General features: G+C 45.7%; 1 protein-coding gene across 8 annotated transcripts in view; it reads right to left on the bottom strand.

Moving 5' to 3' along the window:
* LOC139533912 (membrane-associated guanylate kinase, WW and PDZ domain-containing protein 2-like) overlaps nt 1–17,904 on the bottom strand; it is a 294,569-nt gene that overhangs the window by 10,573 nt on the left and 266,092 nt on the right. For 5 of the 8 annotated variants that reach the window (XM_071332395.1, XM_071332401.1, XM_071332402.1 and 2 more), the window contains exons 11-19: nt 17,087–17,118; nt 13,412–13,634; nt 9,738–9,779; nt 8,998–9,113; nt 8,428–8,620; nt 7,351–7,620; nt 6,543–6,728; nt 5,857–6,070; nt 3,021–3,273 (exon numbers count right to left, since the gene is read on the bottom strand). In XM_071332395.1, coding sequence (XP_071188496.1) covers nt 3,021–3,273; nt 5,857–6,070; nt 6,543–6,728; nt 7,351–7,620; nt 8,428–8,620; nt 8,998–9,113; nt 9,738–9,779; nt 13,412–13,634; nt 17,087–17,118 — 1,529 coding nt within the window. The remainder of the gene's footprint in view (nt 1–3,020; nt 3,274–5,856; nt 6,071–6,542; nt 6,729–7,350; nt 7,621–8,427; nt 8,621–8,997; nt 9,114–9,737; nt 9,780–13,411; nt 13,635–17,086; nt 17,119–17,904) is intronic. The other 3 variants (XM_071332396.1, XM_071332403.1, XM_071332398.1) reach the window with 2 other exon arrangements.

Here is a 17,904-nt window from a genome sequence, read left to right as displayed (position 1 = left end):
CATTCAGACAACAGGCAGTAAGAACCAGGGAGGAGGGGAAAGAGTAGGACACATTCAGACAACAGACAGTAAGAACCAGGGAGGAGGGGAAGGAGTAGGACACATTCAGACAACAGACAGTAAGAACCAGGGAGGAGGGGAAGGAGCAGGACACATTCAGACAACAGGCAGTAAGAACCAGGGAGGAGGGGAAGGAGTAGGACACATTCAGACAACAGGCAGTAAGAACCAGGGAGGAGGGGAAGGAGTAGGACACATTCAGACAACAGACAGTAAGAACCAGGGAGGAGGGGAAGGAGTAGGACACATTCAGACAACAGGCAGTAAGAACCAGGGAGGAGGGGAAGGAGCAGGACACATTCAGACAACAGGCAGTAAGAACCAGGGAGGAGGGGAAGGAGTAGGACACATTCAGACAACAGGCAGTAAGAACCAGGGAGGAGGGGAAGGAGCAGGACACATTCAGACAACAGGCAGTAAGAACCAGGGAGGAGGGGAAGGAGTAGGACACATTCAGACAACAGGCAGTAAGAACCAGGGAGGAGGGGAAGGAGTAGGACACATTCAGACAACAGGCAGTAAGAACCAGGGAGGAGGGGAAGGAGCAGGACACATTCAGACAACAGGCAGTAAGAACCAGGGAGGAGGGGAAGGAGTAGGACACATTCAGACAGCAGGCAGTAAGAACCAGGGAGGAGGGGAAGGAGCAGGACACATTCAGACAACAGGCAGTAAGAACCAGGGAGGAGAGGAAGGAGTAGGACACATTCAGACAACAGGCAGTAAGAACCAGGGAGGAGGGGAAGGAGTAGGACACATTCAGACAACAGACAGTAAGAACCAGGGAGGAGGGGAAGGAGCAGGACACATTCAGACAACAGGCAGTAAGAACCAGGGAGGAGGGGGAGCAGGACACATTCAGACAACAGGCAGTAAGAACCAGGGAGGAGGGGAAGGAGCAGGACACATTCAGACAACAGGCAGTAAGAACCAGGGAGGAGGGGAAGGAGCAGGACACATTCAGACAACAGGCAGTAAGAACCAGGGAGGAGGGGAAGGAGTAGGACACATTCAGACAACAGACAGTAAGAACCAGGGAGGAGGGGAAGGAGCAGGACACATTCAGACAACAGGCAGTAAGAACCAGGGAGGAGGGGGAGCAGGACACATTCAGACAATAGGCAGTAAGAACCAGGGAGGAGGGGAAAGAGTAGGACACATTCAGACAACAGGCAGTAAGAACCAGGGAGGAGGGGAAGGAGTAGGACACATTCAGACAACAGACAGTAATAACCAGGGAGGAGGGGAAGGAGTAGGACACATTCAGACAACAGACAGTAAGAACCAGGGAGGAGGGCAAGGAGCAGGACACATTCAGACAACATGCAGTAAGAACCAGGGAGGAGGGGAAGGAGCAGGACACATTCAGACAACAGGCAGTAAGAACCAGGGAGGAGGGGGAGCAGGACACATTCAGACAACAGGCAGTAAGAACCAGGGAGGAGGGGAAGGAGTAGGACACATTCAGACAACAGACAGTAAGAACCAGGGAGGAGGGCAAGGAGCAGGACACATTCAGACAACAGGCAGTAAGAACCAGGGAGGAGGGGGAGCAGGACACATTCAGACAACAGGCAGTAAGAACCAGGGAGGAGGGGAAAGAGTAGGACACATTCAGACAACAGGCAGTAAGAACCAGGGAGGAGGGGAAGGAGTAGGACACATTCAGACAACAGACAGTAATAACCAGGGAGGAGGGGAAGGAGTAGGACACATTCAGACAACAGACAGTAAGAACCAGGGAGGAAGGGAAGGAGTAGGACACATTCAGACAACAGGCAGTAAGAACCAGGGAGGAGGGGAAGGAGCAGGACACATTCAGACAACAGGCAGTAAGAACCAGGGAGGAGGGGGAGCAGGACACATTCAGACAACAGGCAGTAAGAACCAGGGAGGAAGGGAAGGAGTAGGACACATTCAGACAACAGGCAGTAAGAACCAGGGAGGAGGGGAAGGAGCAGGACACATTCAGACAACAGGCAGTAAGAACCAGGGAGGAGGGGGAGCAGGACACATTCAGACAACAGGCAGTAAGAACCAGGGAGGAGGGGAAAGAGTAGGACACATTCAGACAACAGGCAGTAAGAACCAGGGAGGAGGGAAAGGAACAGGACACATTCAGACAACAGACAGTAATAACCAGGGAGGAGGGGAAGGAGCAGGACACATTCAGATAACAGACAGTAAGAACCAGGGAGGAGGGGAAGGAGCAGGACACATTCAGACAACAGGCAGTAAGAACCAGGGAGGAGGGGAAGGAGCAGGACACATTCAGACAACAGGCAGTAAGAACCAGGAAGGAGCAGGACACATTCAGACAACAGGCAGTAAGAACCAGGGAGGAGGGGAAGGAGTAGGACACATTCAGACAACAGGCAGTAAGAACCAGGGAGGAGGGGAAGGAGTAGGACACATTCAGACAACAGGCAGTAAGAACCAGGGAGGAGGGGAAGGAGCAGGACACATTCAGACAACAGGCAGTAAGAACCAGGGAGGAGGGGAAGGAGTAGGACACATTCAGGATAGAATTACCACATCTTCCTCGTTAACCTCTCTACCTGAACTACTGTTTCTTGCTTGTCAATGCCCATGTATTTCAGTTGAATGTATTTATTTTATTTCAATTGAACATTTATTTAACTCGGCAAGTCAGTTAAGAACAAATTCTTATTTACAATGACGGCCTACACCGGCCAAACTCGGACAACGCTGTGCCAATTGTGCGCCGCCCTATGGGACTCCCAATCACGGCTGGTTGTGATACAGTCTGGATTGGAAACAGGTTGTCTGTTGTGACGCCTCTAGCACTGAGATGCAGTGTTTTAGACCGCTGCGCCACTTGGGAGCCCCATTTTGACAGCTTTACATGCTTAAAATAAAAGTAACATGTAAAGTAAAAGTACAATTTAAGTTAGCAGACATCCCAGGTCAATATTGTATTGATGAGTAAAGTATCTGACCTGGTAGACCTGTGGCATCTGTGGCTGGATCTGTCTGTAGTCGTGGGGCACAGGCATAGGGAAGTGCCTGGGGTCAGTGGACAGCTGTCTGTAGTCCATCAGAGGAGGGTGTCTGTAGTCCAGGGTGGGTGGCTGGCGGTAGTCTGCTACAGGAGGGTGTCTGTAGTCCAACGGGGGCTGTCTGTAGTCTGTGAATGGAGGCTGTCGGATGTCCGGTTTCACGTCCTGCCTCGCTTTCACCTCTGACCTGTAACTAACCAACCAATCAAGTTAAAGGAAAATTTCCCACTGGGCATAAACTGGTTGAATCAACGTTGTTACAACGTAATTTGTCAATGTATTGTGACAAGGAATCTACAAGGAAAATACATTGGATTTGAAAAAAGTAATCAATGTAAACTGCTGTTTTGAGGGTGAAATTTCAACCACATAGATGAGGTTGTCATGGTAACCCTATTTCAACATAGGCAAACCTATGTTGAATTTGTACCTTAAAAACAGCATCAGCTCTTCAAAACAATAGGCTGGGCAGCACCTCCTACTGGAGAATTGATATATGTACAGCTACCCTTTGGTCTCCCATCCAGAGTTGTAACCAAGCCCACCCTGCTTAGATATGATATTTATCAGTGACTATTACCATGATGCTATCTTGACAATGATTGTTTTGAGATCTCACTTAAAAACGAAATAGATTCGCTGTTGCTATCAAAGTCATTCCAAAGGGAAAGTTTCACAGATTCAATGAAATGTGACCATACTTTATCAATCATATAACGTCAATGAGACTATTTCGGCTTATATAGCATTTGCTAAGTCATCAACAGCTATTGTTTCAATTCAACCCAGAATTCAACTAAAAATAGACAATACAATAGGCCTAGGGTTTCAATCTCTGGTTGATTTCAAATGTAATGATATTGTCAACCCACCAAATAAAAACATTTGAAGGAAATGTAACTCTTCTGCTTGGATACTTCCACCTGTAATACTGACTTACTCTGGCTTTAATTACAGTTCGTCTCCAAATTAATATTTGATATGTTGGATTCACGTCTCCATCGCAACGAAATATGTAAGTTAACACAACAATCAAAGTTAAAGAATAGGACTAAATCAAATCCAACTTTATTTAAAGTGCATTTAAAGTTTGATATGATTTAGTCCTATTCTTTAACTTTGATTGTTATGTTGAAAATCAAACACAATTCAATGTTTGAAATACAATAAACAATGAATAGCATATTAACTTGTTGACAAGTTTAACTAATGATATGTTGGATTCATGTCTCTAACTCAACCAAAAATACAAGTTAAAGAATGTGATTAAGCCAGTGGCTCAGATGGAACTATGCAATCAGTAGATACATCTAATTTAAATGTTGATATTTGGTTGCTTTGTCAACCAAACACAATTTAATATAGCCTAAATTAAGGCTATCGTACAAACAAATGTAACATTCAACTTTAAAATGAGTAACACATCCATGGTGACCTTGAGGTTGAGTAATTATAAAATCCTTATTATAAAGCATGCATGAATAGGTTGTCGCAGGTCTCTGGAGATCTTCATTATTGCTGTAATAATCTGTGCAGAATCTGTAACAGTATTGATCTCTGCACCATGCACTTTTAATGGAATCTCAACTGCAATCCACGTCATTTGGTTCTCTATTAGATGAAACACAGTGATAACACATTCATCTGTTGTATAAATAAACTAAATAGCTGGCTTTGTATTCCTATTTGAACTTTGCTGTGCTTTTAAATGGTTGAAAGCGCAGTGAGACATTTCAGTGAAAACTAAACCAAAAATCTGACATTGTTTTTCCATTGGAATTTGGTTGTGCTCTTTTCGATGGTTGAATGCACGGATAACACATTGGACATTGAACTAAGTTTTGAGTGGTCTTTTTGAGTCTTTTTGAGTGGCTGAATATACAGTATGTTGTAGTCTCATTGATCAAGTTCTCAACTAAATATTACCCAATTACCAATGTGTAAATGATGTAATGTGCCCAGTGGGTTATCATCACAAGCATTTCATATGAATGCTCCGACTTCATTCGGTTGTGAAGGTAATGCTCTCTGAATCAATTCATGTCAAATTCTAAGTTATTTACAAATACCTTGTTTGTTTCAATCAAACTACCTTTTAGGCAAGACTAGTGGTGGTAAGTGAAATATATTGTTTGAACCACATAAAAAGACACTCAGTCTTTTTACAGAGTTGGCAATAAATAAGAGTACTCAGAGATTTTGGGGAATTCTCCAGAGCAGGAGGGAAAGGACAATGACAGGGTACCTTTTGGGCCCCCTGTAAGAGCTTGATGAAATATTCAGCGTAGGTCTATAAAGAAGCTATTTAGGTTAATAATTCAGGAGTCCATAAGAGTTAAGTGATATTATACAACAAACTGGAGACAGGGAGAGAATACCTCGCTCTCACCTGTAATTCCCTTAGGAACAGTGCTTTTACCCCAGAGATTAAAAAAACAACATACTACTGTGCTGTATAAGTGAGATTTCCAAATGTGCTGTAAGCCCTAAAGATTACATTGACCCATACACATAGATGATCAACCATCTTAAACCATTTAAATACATAGGAAATGATAGAGCACTCAAATGCTGCACGTCTTAAATCAAATCAAATGTTATTGGTCACACACATATTTAGCAGATGTTATTGTGGGTTTAGCGAAATGCTTGTGTAAATTATGGCCCAATCCTGACGGACCAATATTTTGAACTGGGCTGGGTGCTATGAATTGGTGTGTGTGTTTTTAAGCAGTGTGCATCTGTGTGTGTGTGTGTGACCATCCGGTTGCCGTACCTGCTGTCGTGGGTGTAGATCTGGGGTGGGGGGGCTGGGGTCTGTGTGATGGGGCTCTGGTGGGTCAGGGAGCTGGGCTGGGAGACTGCAGGGCTGGGCTGAGTGACTGCAGGGCTGGGCTGGCCCACGGCGGGACTGGGCTGGGCCTGAGGACTGTGCTGCTGGGTCACTGCTGGGCTCTGCTTCTCTGAGCTAGGGGCTGACGGGCTCAGCTCTGAAACACAGACAGACAGAAGTGTCAGACACAGTGACAGATAGATACACACCACAGAATAGACTATGCTAGACAGAGCCACATTAACATAATACACGGTGCATCTACTTCAAAGAACTGTCAGTACAATGCTCTGTGTGTAATCTCCAGTAGATGCTCGTCATAACCAGAAACACCCATGAAGCATTAGAAGATGGTGACAGAAACCGACTCACTAGACAGTTCTCCCAAACAGACATATCACTTTCTGATCCACGCAAATAGTGCCTGAGCCAGAGATAGAACAACCTCTTTTAAAAAAGGATGTACAACGGTCTGTACAGTAAGACAACGTGCTGCATTTAAGATGACAAACAGTTTTAACAACAGTCCCTGAAAGTCCCCCCACATCTACAGTATACAGTTCTCTGCTGACCCCTTGGTCCCCCTATTATCTCCAGTCTACTGACCGTTGTCCCCCCGTCGCGCTCACCTTCCTGTGGTATGATCCGGAGGGTGACGCTGAGGCCGGCGTCCTTGATGAGCTTAACGATGTCGGCGTGGGGCATGTTGATGATGGACTGGCTGTTCACCGCCAGGATGCGGTCACCCACCTTCAGTTTACCACAGCGGTCCGCCGGGCTGCCGTCGATGATACGCCCAATCTTATGGGGCACGCCTGGGATGGGAGGAGAGGAGGGGCGGAGGACAATACACACAGAGTGAGAGACACACAGATATGGTTAGTTGAGGATGGGTCTGAGTTCAGGCTAATCTTACTGGTTGGCTGCTTTCTTTCCATCTCTCCCTCTCTTCTTTCTATCTATGTTGCTCGCTCTTTTCACATTTCTCTCGCCCCCTCTCAGCTTATGTAAGACAGCTGGCTGTATGCACGGCGAGTGTGGGCAGGGCACTAAAAGGCAACGCGGTGTACTGTAGCCTAGCTACCTCAGATCTGAGGGATTGATACAGTCAGGAAACCATTTGGAATTGAGATGGGTTAGATGGTTAGAGGATGAGTACATGGTTCAAAAATAGAGGTGTTACATTTTTTCTATAGTTGTGACCTCTTCCTCTCAGCAATTTCTGTCAAAATGGATTTGGTTATCTCTGCTTGGAACGACCGTATCTGCTGGACTAAAATGCACGAAAACTCAAGAGCATAATAAAATGCTAAGCCTTCCCTTTTAAGGTGAAATTGCCATAAGGAAGTACATTTGTAATGTAAACAACCCATGTACACGCAATAACACACACACACACACACACACACTCACACACACACACAGAGCAGCACTCACTGATGGCGCTGGCGGTCTCCGGCCGGTTGAGCGAGCTGATGATGACGAATCCAAACCCTTCGCTCTCCTTGCGGTGGATAATGACATCACTCGGTGGCTGCTGCACGCTGGAAGTCGGCTCTCCGTCTGTGGTGCTACCTGTACCCATGGCGTCAGTGGGTGGGGCTGCGTTGTTGCCAGGATACGTGACATTGGTGAAGTCGCTGCGTGGGGAGCTGTGCTGGGTGGACACAGAGCCGGGGCTGCGGCCGTTCTCTGGACACGGCTCTCCTGTGGGGGGGAACAGATAGCTGAGTTAACCTGCTCTGCTCTCCACCACACCACACTGCAGCCCAGCACAGCAGCACAGCACTCATCAATGGACAACGACTGCCCCTGTCTGGACTGGCTATCAAATCAGAGAAAGGTCATGGTTTCTCTCACACCTCATCGGCTGTATTGTTGCATCCAAAGATCTTTTTAATCCAAAAAGAAAACCTCCATTGAAGATATCTGTAGATACAATCGCTAAGAACTAAGATTCCCTCAAAACCAAGATGTCATGTTAGAGCTCATTACATCTCCTTCAGTGATCAAGGTTGAACTGAAGGTAGTGTGACCTCTGGGAGAGACAAAAGTGTTACTTTGAATCAAACGTTCGAGGGATGAAAGGCAAGACCACGGACGATACGGATGAGTCAGACAGCCTTTCATGACTGGAGACGGAAGGAGAAGAGGGAAACAGAGGAGGGGAGACGGGATCTCACCAGGGTGGCTGTGCTCTCCTCCCTAGGCACCAAAGGCAGCCGGAGCGTAAGCTGACATAAGGGAATGGGGAGATCTGAGGGGGAAGGTGTGTGTAGAGGGCTGCTACACTCATCACACAGCATGTTCTTGCAGCTCTACAATTCATGGTACAATACAACAGCCGGACTCCACATAAGGCCAGAGAAAGTAAGACTATCAGGCCTTCTTGGAGTAGGATGAATTTGACCCTAGAGGATGATCTAAGGTCAGAGTTCCGTTTTCCTCCCTAATGATTAGGATTAGGAGTGTTCAGGAAACTGATCCTAGATCTGTCCCCTCCCATCCTCTCACCTGGGCCCTGTAGCCTCCTCCTGATGGTGAGGTTGACCTGTCCATTGCGGGCGGCGCCGTGCATCAGGTCGATGACGTAGCGGTGGGGCTTCCCCGCCACCGGGATCCCATCCACGAAGATGAGCTCATCGCCTGGCCGCAGGCGCCCGTCTCTGTCCGCAGGGCTCTTCTCTATGATGGCCCCAATCAGAATCTGTTGATGGGAAAAAGACCAATCAGAACGCATGGAGAGCTAGGGGTAGGGGTTAAAAAGTCGGTTGACCAATCAGAGGGCTGGATTCATAAAAGGACTACATTGAAGTGATATGTAATCATGGTCAAGTGGACAAGAAACATGCAGTGAGTAACTGTATGTGCAATTACATGTATAAGTGGTTGTTATGTTAGTGGTGCTTATGAATAGATACGTGGCTCCATGTTTGCGCTGAGTGTTACTCTACAGACAATTAATCAGTAACCATCCACAGCAGCATCACCAGTCTCTCAGTCAGTCAGGGTTCAGGGTTAGATATGTATGTAGTGGGTTAGAGAGGAGAAAATGACAGGGTTCCACGCCCATCTCATACGAGCCTTCTCACGGGTGTCCGGACTCACAGGCTGTCCCGCCTCGTCTCCCCCAAGGATGCGGAAGCCGAAGCCAGACTTCTGCCTCCTCAGGTGGACCTCCACCTCCTGGTACTCTGCCCCTGGGGTCAAGGAACAGACAACACCTGTGACACGTGTTGACCTTGGAGTGCCCTCAGTCTAATGTCTAATTTATGTGGAGCCAGAGGATTATTGATCACACATTGTGGAAGTTAACACATTAAATTAAAGGCACTGTTATTCCTGTGTTTTATATAATATTGTACAACAGCTGATGGAACTAACACTAAAAGTGTGATTTTTTTAAATCAGTGTTATTTCCTGGTAGCTTGTTAAAAATAATTTACACAGGACCCTAATCAGCAGGTTTGCATGGGCGGGAGTTTCGGCTTTCCATGGGGACATCAATACGGTATATTGGTTAATAGACCAATAACAAAGAGAGTTCCAAACTTCCCCTCCACACTCAAACCAGACAGTTCTTGCTAAATTCTTTCTTGAGAATGTTTCTTGGGCTAAAAAGCAAATTTTGACAATTTTAATGGAAATCTATTACAGTAAGGCACTTATTTGTTACCCAGAAACGATTTGAGACTGATATAAAATGACTGCATTGGGCCTTTAATGCATTGCAAATTAAATTAAATGTTTCAGAAAAAAAAGAACATTTAGAATAATCCCTATTCCTCCCTGTGAGGAGTCTTCTTAAGGGCCACCGTACATACCAGAGTGGTCCACAGAGAAGGTGGTCCGCGGCAGGCCTGGCTCTGTGTGGGGGAGGGAGATTGAGGGAGCACCCATAAACAATAATACAACACACACACTGTCTTACAACTGTCTCACTCAGAGCAGACTACTAAAAAGACTGAGACTAGAGCAAGACAGAAAAAAACTTGCCTCAGCACATTGTCTGCACAGAGTTCCTACATCATCCATTACACTGTGGAAAAGAAGTGCTTAGGGCTTGTAATACAGCTATCTTTTTATTTACAGTATGTGTTAGGGGAGCAGAAACTCATCTGCAATCAGGCCTTTACTGGAAAGCAGAATGATTTGCGGCATAGTGATATTCATTACCCTGAAAACCCTTTCCTATGAAATGAAGTAGAGCGGGTCAAAGTGACTGTGATGAGAAATGGGCTCTATTTACAGCAGGTTTAATCACGGAGACAGTGTCCGCTGGGATACCAGAGGAATTAATTGTGGAAACAAAGATGGCGGATGACACATAAGGAGACTGACTGACACAAGTCTTACCACGGAACCCATATACAGTGTTTTAAGTTAATATTAAATAAGATTGCTGGAAAAAATACTCATCGATGTTGGCAGAAGATAAGGACAGAATGACCTTGCTGGCTAGAGGATGATTTTGGTGTATTCCAGACTGTGTTGCAGTTTACATAAAGTACACAATTCATAAATCTCCATCTATCTCCAGCTCTCTCACATGCAATGGGGTCTCTTGGTTCCCTACTAGAATAAAGGCATCTAATTACAGATGTAAGATCTTAATTTGATCACTCTTTTGTTACTGAGAATTTTCCTACACAGCAGGAAATATAAACGTGTAATAAAGCTTAAAAAGGATTCTAAAGTTTGGAAAATAAATTATCAACACCTACATTTTTTCCATGAATTATAACCTGTTTCATTTCCTGTTGCTGCATGATTATTTTCCAGCTGTAGAAAACCTTATCAACATTCAGTGGAAGCTGACTTGTCTATGGTTGTGGGGTATGGGTGCATTTTCTTCTCTAACAGCCTGTTCATGACCTAGAACTCCCACACCACTGTTCCTAAAAGTTGCCCTGTGCCTCAACCTTGTTAACCTGACTGACCAACAGTCTGCACGTGTAGCCTAGCAGCGAACAGCACTTTGGGGGCATGTTACATGAAGGGGACAGATACTTAACACTAAACTGAACACAGGACTAAAGGAGAGTAAAGGAGAGAAAGAAATGATGGAAGAGCGAGAAACAAAGAGAGAGAGAGAAGAGAGTGAGACAGAGAGAGAGGGAGAGAGAGAAAGAGAGAGAGAAGAGTGACAGAGGAGAGAGAGAGAGAGATATATATAGAGCGAGAGAGAGACAGACAGAGAGAGATAGAGACACAGAGAGAGAGAAAAAGCTACAGAGAGAGGGAGAGGGAGAGAAAGGAAAGCTACAGAGAAAGATTGACCGAGACGCTGGAAGGCTTTGACGTGGAGTTCTTCCGACAGCCCTGTCCTCTTTAATAAAGGTTGTGTTGCGTAAGCGTGCACACCGCTTGTCTCTCTCCTCACCTACGACTGACTCAGGCCCACAGAGATTCTACCATAGAGAGGAGCAGAGCATTATCATGTCTACCGGCTAGAGCCTCGCATGTCAATCATGAAGCCTCTATGGTACATCAAGCTGCAGGGACTTAACAGAAACTAGCACTGTCACTAGCACTGGTCAAAAGGATGAGTGCACTTTATGTTCAGAATCATACAGTAGATATGACTACTGATGTCAAAAACCAATGGTATACTGTCGTACAACTCCTTCTACAGAGCATATCTTGGCAACCCAGTTAAAAGCTTGGTCGTACACTCAATGAACTGAAAGGAAATCCCTATGCTTGTACCCCTGACAGGATCTTTAATGGCTAAAATATAATTGTTGGCTCCTAAAGTATACAGCGGTCTAAGAAGACTGGTTGTTGGCTGAGATGTTCCTGAATTTTTTTTGGCTAATTTGACTATACACTCTGGCAGAACATCGACTGGAGGCAGAGATCCGCGAGATATTCAGAGATTCCCCGAACGAAGGAGTCTAGGCCAAGTACAAATGTATCAACATCAAGTCATCTGTCAGCACTAAGATAAAAGTATAAACTCTTAAACCGTTGTCCTACTCCATATTTACAGAAATTCATCTACAGACAAAACAACATAATACATCTCATTCTGCAGAACTCAGATAACCCAGACTATGTCCCTATAGGAACAGAACCCAGACTATGTCCCTATAGGAACAGAACCCAGACTATGTCCCCTATAGGAACAGAACCCAGACTATGTCCCTATAGGAACAGAACCCAGACTATGTCCCTATAGGAACAGAACCCAGACTATGTCCCCTATAGGAACAGAACCCAGACTATGTCCCTATAGGAACAGAACCCAGACTATGTCCCTATAGGAACAGAACCCAGACAACCCAGACTATGTGCCCATAGGAACAGAACCCAGACAACCCAGACTATGTCCCTATAGGAACAGAACCCAGACAACCCAGACTATGTCACTATAGGAACAGAACCCAGACTATGTCCCTATAGGAACAGAACCCAGACAACCCAGACTATGTCCCTATAGGAACAGAACCCAGACTATGTCCCTATAGGAACAGAACCCAGACTATGTCCCTATAGGAACAGAACCCAGACAACCCAGACTATGTCCCTATAGGAACAGAACCCAGACAATGTCCCTATAGGAACAGAACCCAGACAACCCAGACTATGTCCCTATAGGAACAGAACCCAGACTATGTCCCTATAGGAACATAACCCAGACAACCCAGACTATGTCCCTGTAGGAACAGAACCCAGACTATGTCCCTATAGGAACAGAACCCAGACAACCCAGACTATGTCCCTATAGGAACAGAACCCAGACAACCCAGACTATGTCCCTATAGGGACAGAACCCAGACAACCCAGACTATGTCCCTATAGGAACAGAACCCAGACGTTGTCCCTATAGGAACAGAACCCAGACAATCCAGACTATGTCCCTATAGGAACAGAACCCAGACAATGTCCCTATAGGAACAGAACCCAGACAACCCAGACTATGTCCCTATAGGAACAGAACCCAGACAACCCAGACTATGTCCCTATAGGAACAGAACCCAGACAACCCAGACTATGTCCCTATAGGTACAGAACCCAGACAATGTCCCTATAGGAACAGAACCCAGACAACCCAGACTATGTCCCTATAGGAACAGAACCCAGACAACCCAGACTATGTCCCTATAGGAACAGAACACAGACAACCCAGACTATGTCCCTATAGGAACAGAACCCAGACAACCCAGACTATGTCCCTATAGGAACAGAACCCAGACAACCCAGACTATGTTCCTATAGGAACAGAACCCAGACAACCCAGACTATGTCCCTATAGGAACAGAACAGGTGGAGCTGAGGCCATTGTTATTGTGCACTATGGAGCCCTGACTACTGTTAGGGCTACAATGATTCATTCAGGAGATGAGGTGTGTGTGTATGTGTTTGTGTGCATCTTCATAGGTCCACCTGTTCAGAAGAACATTAACCCCTGTAACCCCAGACAGATATTATGGGGCTGTTGTTGTTGTTGATGATGTTGTTGTTGTTGTTGTACTAGTGTGTTTCCAGTACTTACGCCTACTACTCTCATAGATAGCCCTGGACTTCTCATAGAGATCATAGGGGTCGGGCCTGCTCAGATCAAAGCCCTCGGGGAGGGCAGAGTCTGGGACTGAGGCCCTGTGAAGGTGGCGGGTCAGGAAGGGGGCGTTGTGGGGGACAACGGGGGCAGACAGACTGGTCTGGGGGCTGCCCTGACCCCCTCCCTGGCCTTGGGCCGCGTCCCACTGCTCCAACACCTGTAAACACATCAAACATCAGGGCATTGGTTCAGTCTCCACCACCCCTACCCTGGTTCTCACCCGGTCCTTACTCACTGACATCCCTATGGGATGCAAGGGGGCGCTGTCCTGGTACTCTAACAACTTCCTCTTAGACGAACCAAATGAGGTGAGAGCAGGTAGCAAGCTATTCATAGTATACAGGTGGGGACAGAGGCCTTCATGGACGTCATCGACTTCATTGACCTCTGTCATTCACTACAGCAGTCTAATATTAGTGGGAGTAGTAATGCAACAAAGCAACATGAGCACCAGCCGGCGGCGACTAATTAAAAGCAACAACAAAGATGAAGAGAGGAGAGGTGAAGAAACGTTTTTAAGGAAATAAAAGATGCCAAGGCTTATTAAAGCAGGTCCGGAAAAGCAGTGTGTTAATTATGCAGAAGGAGAGAGAGCACAGGCACACCAGTTCAGGGCTGCTGGGAGGAAGAGGGAGGCAGGCGGAGAGCATATTAAACATGTCAGTGTGCCACTGTCGTCGTAAGACGGCAAATGGCCAAAGTGGGCACACAGAGGGTACTGGCCCAGTGTAAGGTGGCTACGTCCCAAGACATTCTATGATAGAGACTGTAGTGGATGCTAGAGGGGCATGGTGATAGGAGGAGTGCAAACACACAGCATTCACCCCCCTCAAAGAATATCTTGGATGAACCTGTGTGTCTGTGTGCGTGTGCGTGTGTGTGTGTGTTCTGCAACTATAATGGAATGTAGATGTGGTGGATAATGTGTGGTGTCTCTATTGTGGAAAACACCATTGTGGTGACTCTAATACAATGCAGAAAAGCCAGCAGTGCTAGTGTCAAAACAGGTTTGTTTAGTCTAATTACTCTCAGCAGCGTTGAATCCCAAACCACTCAGTGTGCGTCCAGGAGAAAAAGAGAGAAGTGGTAATTTATGCGGGCGTACAACCAAACAACGCAGCTAAATGGTTAAGTGCATAAAATATGATTTCTCTTCCCATTTGAAATAAGCACCACATTGATTATTCGAAGTGATAACACACTATGGCTTATTTTGACAAGCTGAGCTGCTTTCTTGTGTTGTACAATTGTCAGTTGTCTTTAGAAAACAGAGTGGTGTTGATGAGATAGTGAAGATGACACATTGGTATGTTAGGATGACAGTGAGAAGGATAGTTCTCTCCAGTACCACCCGATAAAATGACTCATTTGATATCAGGAGCTGTATAAAAAGATGCTGCCAAGGCACCTAGTTCCATCGGACCAAGGCAAAATCAAAGTGTTCCTACTCTGTGTGATTCCACCCATCTTTGCTACTGATCTTCGGAATGTCTGAGTGTCTGGCCGTGTAATGGCAGGGTGACAGTCAGGGGATCTTATTAAGTCTGGACCAGACTATAGCACTGTCACTTCCCCTACCTCCTCCGTCTCTCTCTCCCTCCATCTATTATACTGTATGTACTAAGTGAAGTATGAAGTATGTCAGTCTTTCCTAACTGGCCCTGAGAGGGTTAAATAAAGTTGTTGTGAATTGAATTGAATCTTTCCCCCTCATTTAGTCACAGGCAGTCAGGCTCTTTATGACTGTATGACCTGTGTGTGTGTGGCTAGAGACTGCTGTTTCCTACACACAACACTCTCAGGTCCTGCCATAAATTGACTCTGCATCCACACCAATAACTACTGTATATTCTGTTCTTCACTCATGACTATAGGAGAATATACTCATATATGCACAGCCTTTGTTCCAAACTGAATTCGGGAAGGCAGGGCATCATTATTACTTCTACCAACTTTGAGTCACAATTACAGAACTACCCTAGTCTCTGTTTTTAAACTTTGTATCCATGTTGGATTATTTGGGCTGAGATTCTTTGGGCTATGGAAATCGTCTTGGAACTAATGATATCCAATTAAACCTGGCCTGAACTCTGAACTCTGTGTTGGGGGCGGTTGGCAGCTGCTGTTGCTCTGAAGCCTGTTCTGCCTCTTCTCCACCACAGCTCAATGTGTGGAGAGGAACAAACACACGCTAGGGGGGAGAGAGAGAGAGAGAGAAAGAGCGGCTTCGGCTGGACCGCCTGCCTGCCTGACTCCATAGCTATTTTCCCAGGCACTTCTTCTCCAGGAACTCAGATTCAGAATTACCATCAATCTGTTGGAAACTGAGAGATTCAACAAAGAGGATAACAGAAATGAGCTACAATGAGGAAAAATCCATGTGAGGGCTTGAGAGAGCTGCTGACAAGCAGGGATAACACAAAGACTGCTTCTTCTGAGTCCATGGATGTGTGGAATGTTATGATTTGTCGCTGGAGACTCCACACATGAGCTGGGGTTAGTAGCTGGTTAGCTATATCAGAGCCAAACTAGAACATGAAGTAGCATGAAATGGGATGCGCGCACACACACCTTGTTTCTTGGCAATACACCATGTCTAACTCAACTCAGAGAGTGCTCTAAGAGGCATTGTTGCAGCTCTTCCTTGTTTGGATGACAAGTGTTTATTGAGTGTTTGGGGACAGAGTCCAGACAGACACACAGACACAGACACAGACACAGACACAGACAGACAGACAGACAGACAGACAGACAGACAGACAGACAGACAGACAGAGGCTAGGTTTGAACAGAGGTGTCTAAGATGGCTCAGACATCTTGAAAGTTTCAGCTTTCAACATGTTATTACAATCTGTCTAGACAAAATCTAAAAATACAACATTTGTATATTTTGTCTGACATATATGACATCCGAGAAAACATAGATATGACAAAAGATGATCAGGAAAGATAGCGAAGTTAGTAGCAGATCAATAGCAGCCTGGAGATGAAGGAAGAAGGGAAGAATGGATGAGTGATCATTTCTCAGTATGACTGTTAGAAAAGGGTTCTCTCACTCTCTCTATCAGGGATACAGAGGAGCTGAGAGAAGGATGGAATGTTGAGGGGACCATGCCAACCCAGAGTCTGGACCATAGATATAGCATTACTAGAAGAGCACCTGGTCTAGTAGTTTGCATAGACGTAGACTGTCATGTGCATAGACATACACCACATAGAATGAACATCAAGATTTATTTAGATCATGGCCCATCTGGCTTGCGGTATGACGAGTCTAGTAATTCTATATCTATGAGTGGGCCACTTAACCCTTTCCTCTGCATGTGATGGCAAGAGGAAGGGTCCAACTCAAGGCCAGGATACAGCAGCAGCCGAGACACGACAACAGCACTACAGTTAGTATAAGGGAAGGGAATAGAATAGAGTAGTCATTCTCAGCTAAACAGCAGCAAGACTGCAGCCAAAGTTCAGAAGATATAGATTTAAGGTTATGTAGTAAAGTCAATCAGAGCAGCTCCAACATATATGCACAGTGCAGCCATTTTGTTAACTAAATGAGTCAATTAGAATTAATGGGAGAGCTGAGGCTCGGAAGACAATGCATTTTACCTGTTTAGGGGTCTTCCAGGGTGAATAGTGACCTGCAATAGTGAGAAAACAACAATGTTTAGCCTAGAGAGTAGTGGCAGCCATTACATTAGGTCTGAGCTGGTCTGTCTGTGTCTGAGGGCTACTCCATGAACTAAGGAAAGATAACAAAACTTAAATGGAATAAAACATTAAGAAACCAATGGAAAGATGACAGATTTGCACGAAAAGCAATGAGAGGGCTGCAAAATAATCCCACCCCAAGTGGTGCGATGCAATGTCCTTGAGAAGCAGATTCTTGAAGCACCAGAAAGACAATGGGTCAGAGAGGATCTTACAGTAACGTTGGTCTCCAAGCCAAGGGGAAGTTGAAAACTGCCACCACCACAGTGCACAACACATGAAGAACACCTGCTCTTTCCATCACATAGACTGACCAGGTGAGTCCAGGTGCAAGCTATGATCCCTATTTGATGTCACTTGTTAAATCCACTTTAACCAGTGTAGATGAAGGAGAGGTAACAGGTGAAATAAGGATTTTTAAGTCTTGAGACAACTGAGATATGGATGGTGTAAGTGTGCCATTCAGACGGTGAATGGGCAAGACACAAAACGTTAGTACGTTCTGAACTGGGTATGGTAGTAGGTGCCAGGTGCACCGGTTTGTGTCAAGAACTGAACTATTGCTGGGTTTTTCACGCTCAACAGTATCTCGTGTGTATCAAGAATGGTCCACCGCCCAAAGGAAATCCAGTCAACTTGACACAACTGTGGCAAGCATTGGAGTCAACGTGGGCCAGCATCCCTGTGGAACGCTTTCAACACCTTGTAGAGTCCAT

Source organism: Salvelinus alpinus, chromosome 11, assembly GCF_045679555.1.
Source record: "Salvelinus alpinus chromosome 11, SLU_Salpinus.1, whole genome shotgun sequence".
Classification (NCBI taxonomy): domain Eukaryota; kingdom Metazoa; phylum Chordata; class Actinopteri; order Salmoniformes; family Salmonidae; genus Salvelinus; species Salvelinus alpinus.
The sequence above is the reverse complement of the archived record's forward strand: the minus strand, read 5'-3'. Positions and strand labels throughout refer to the sequence as shown.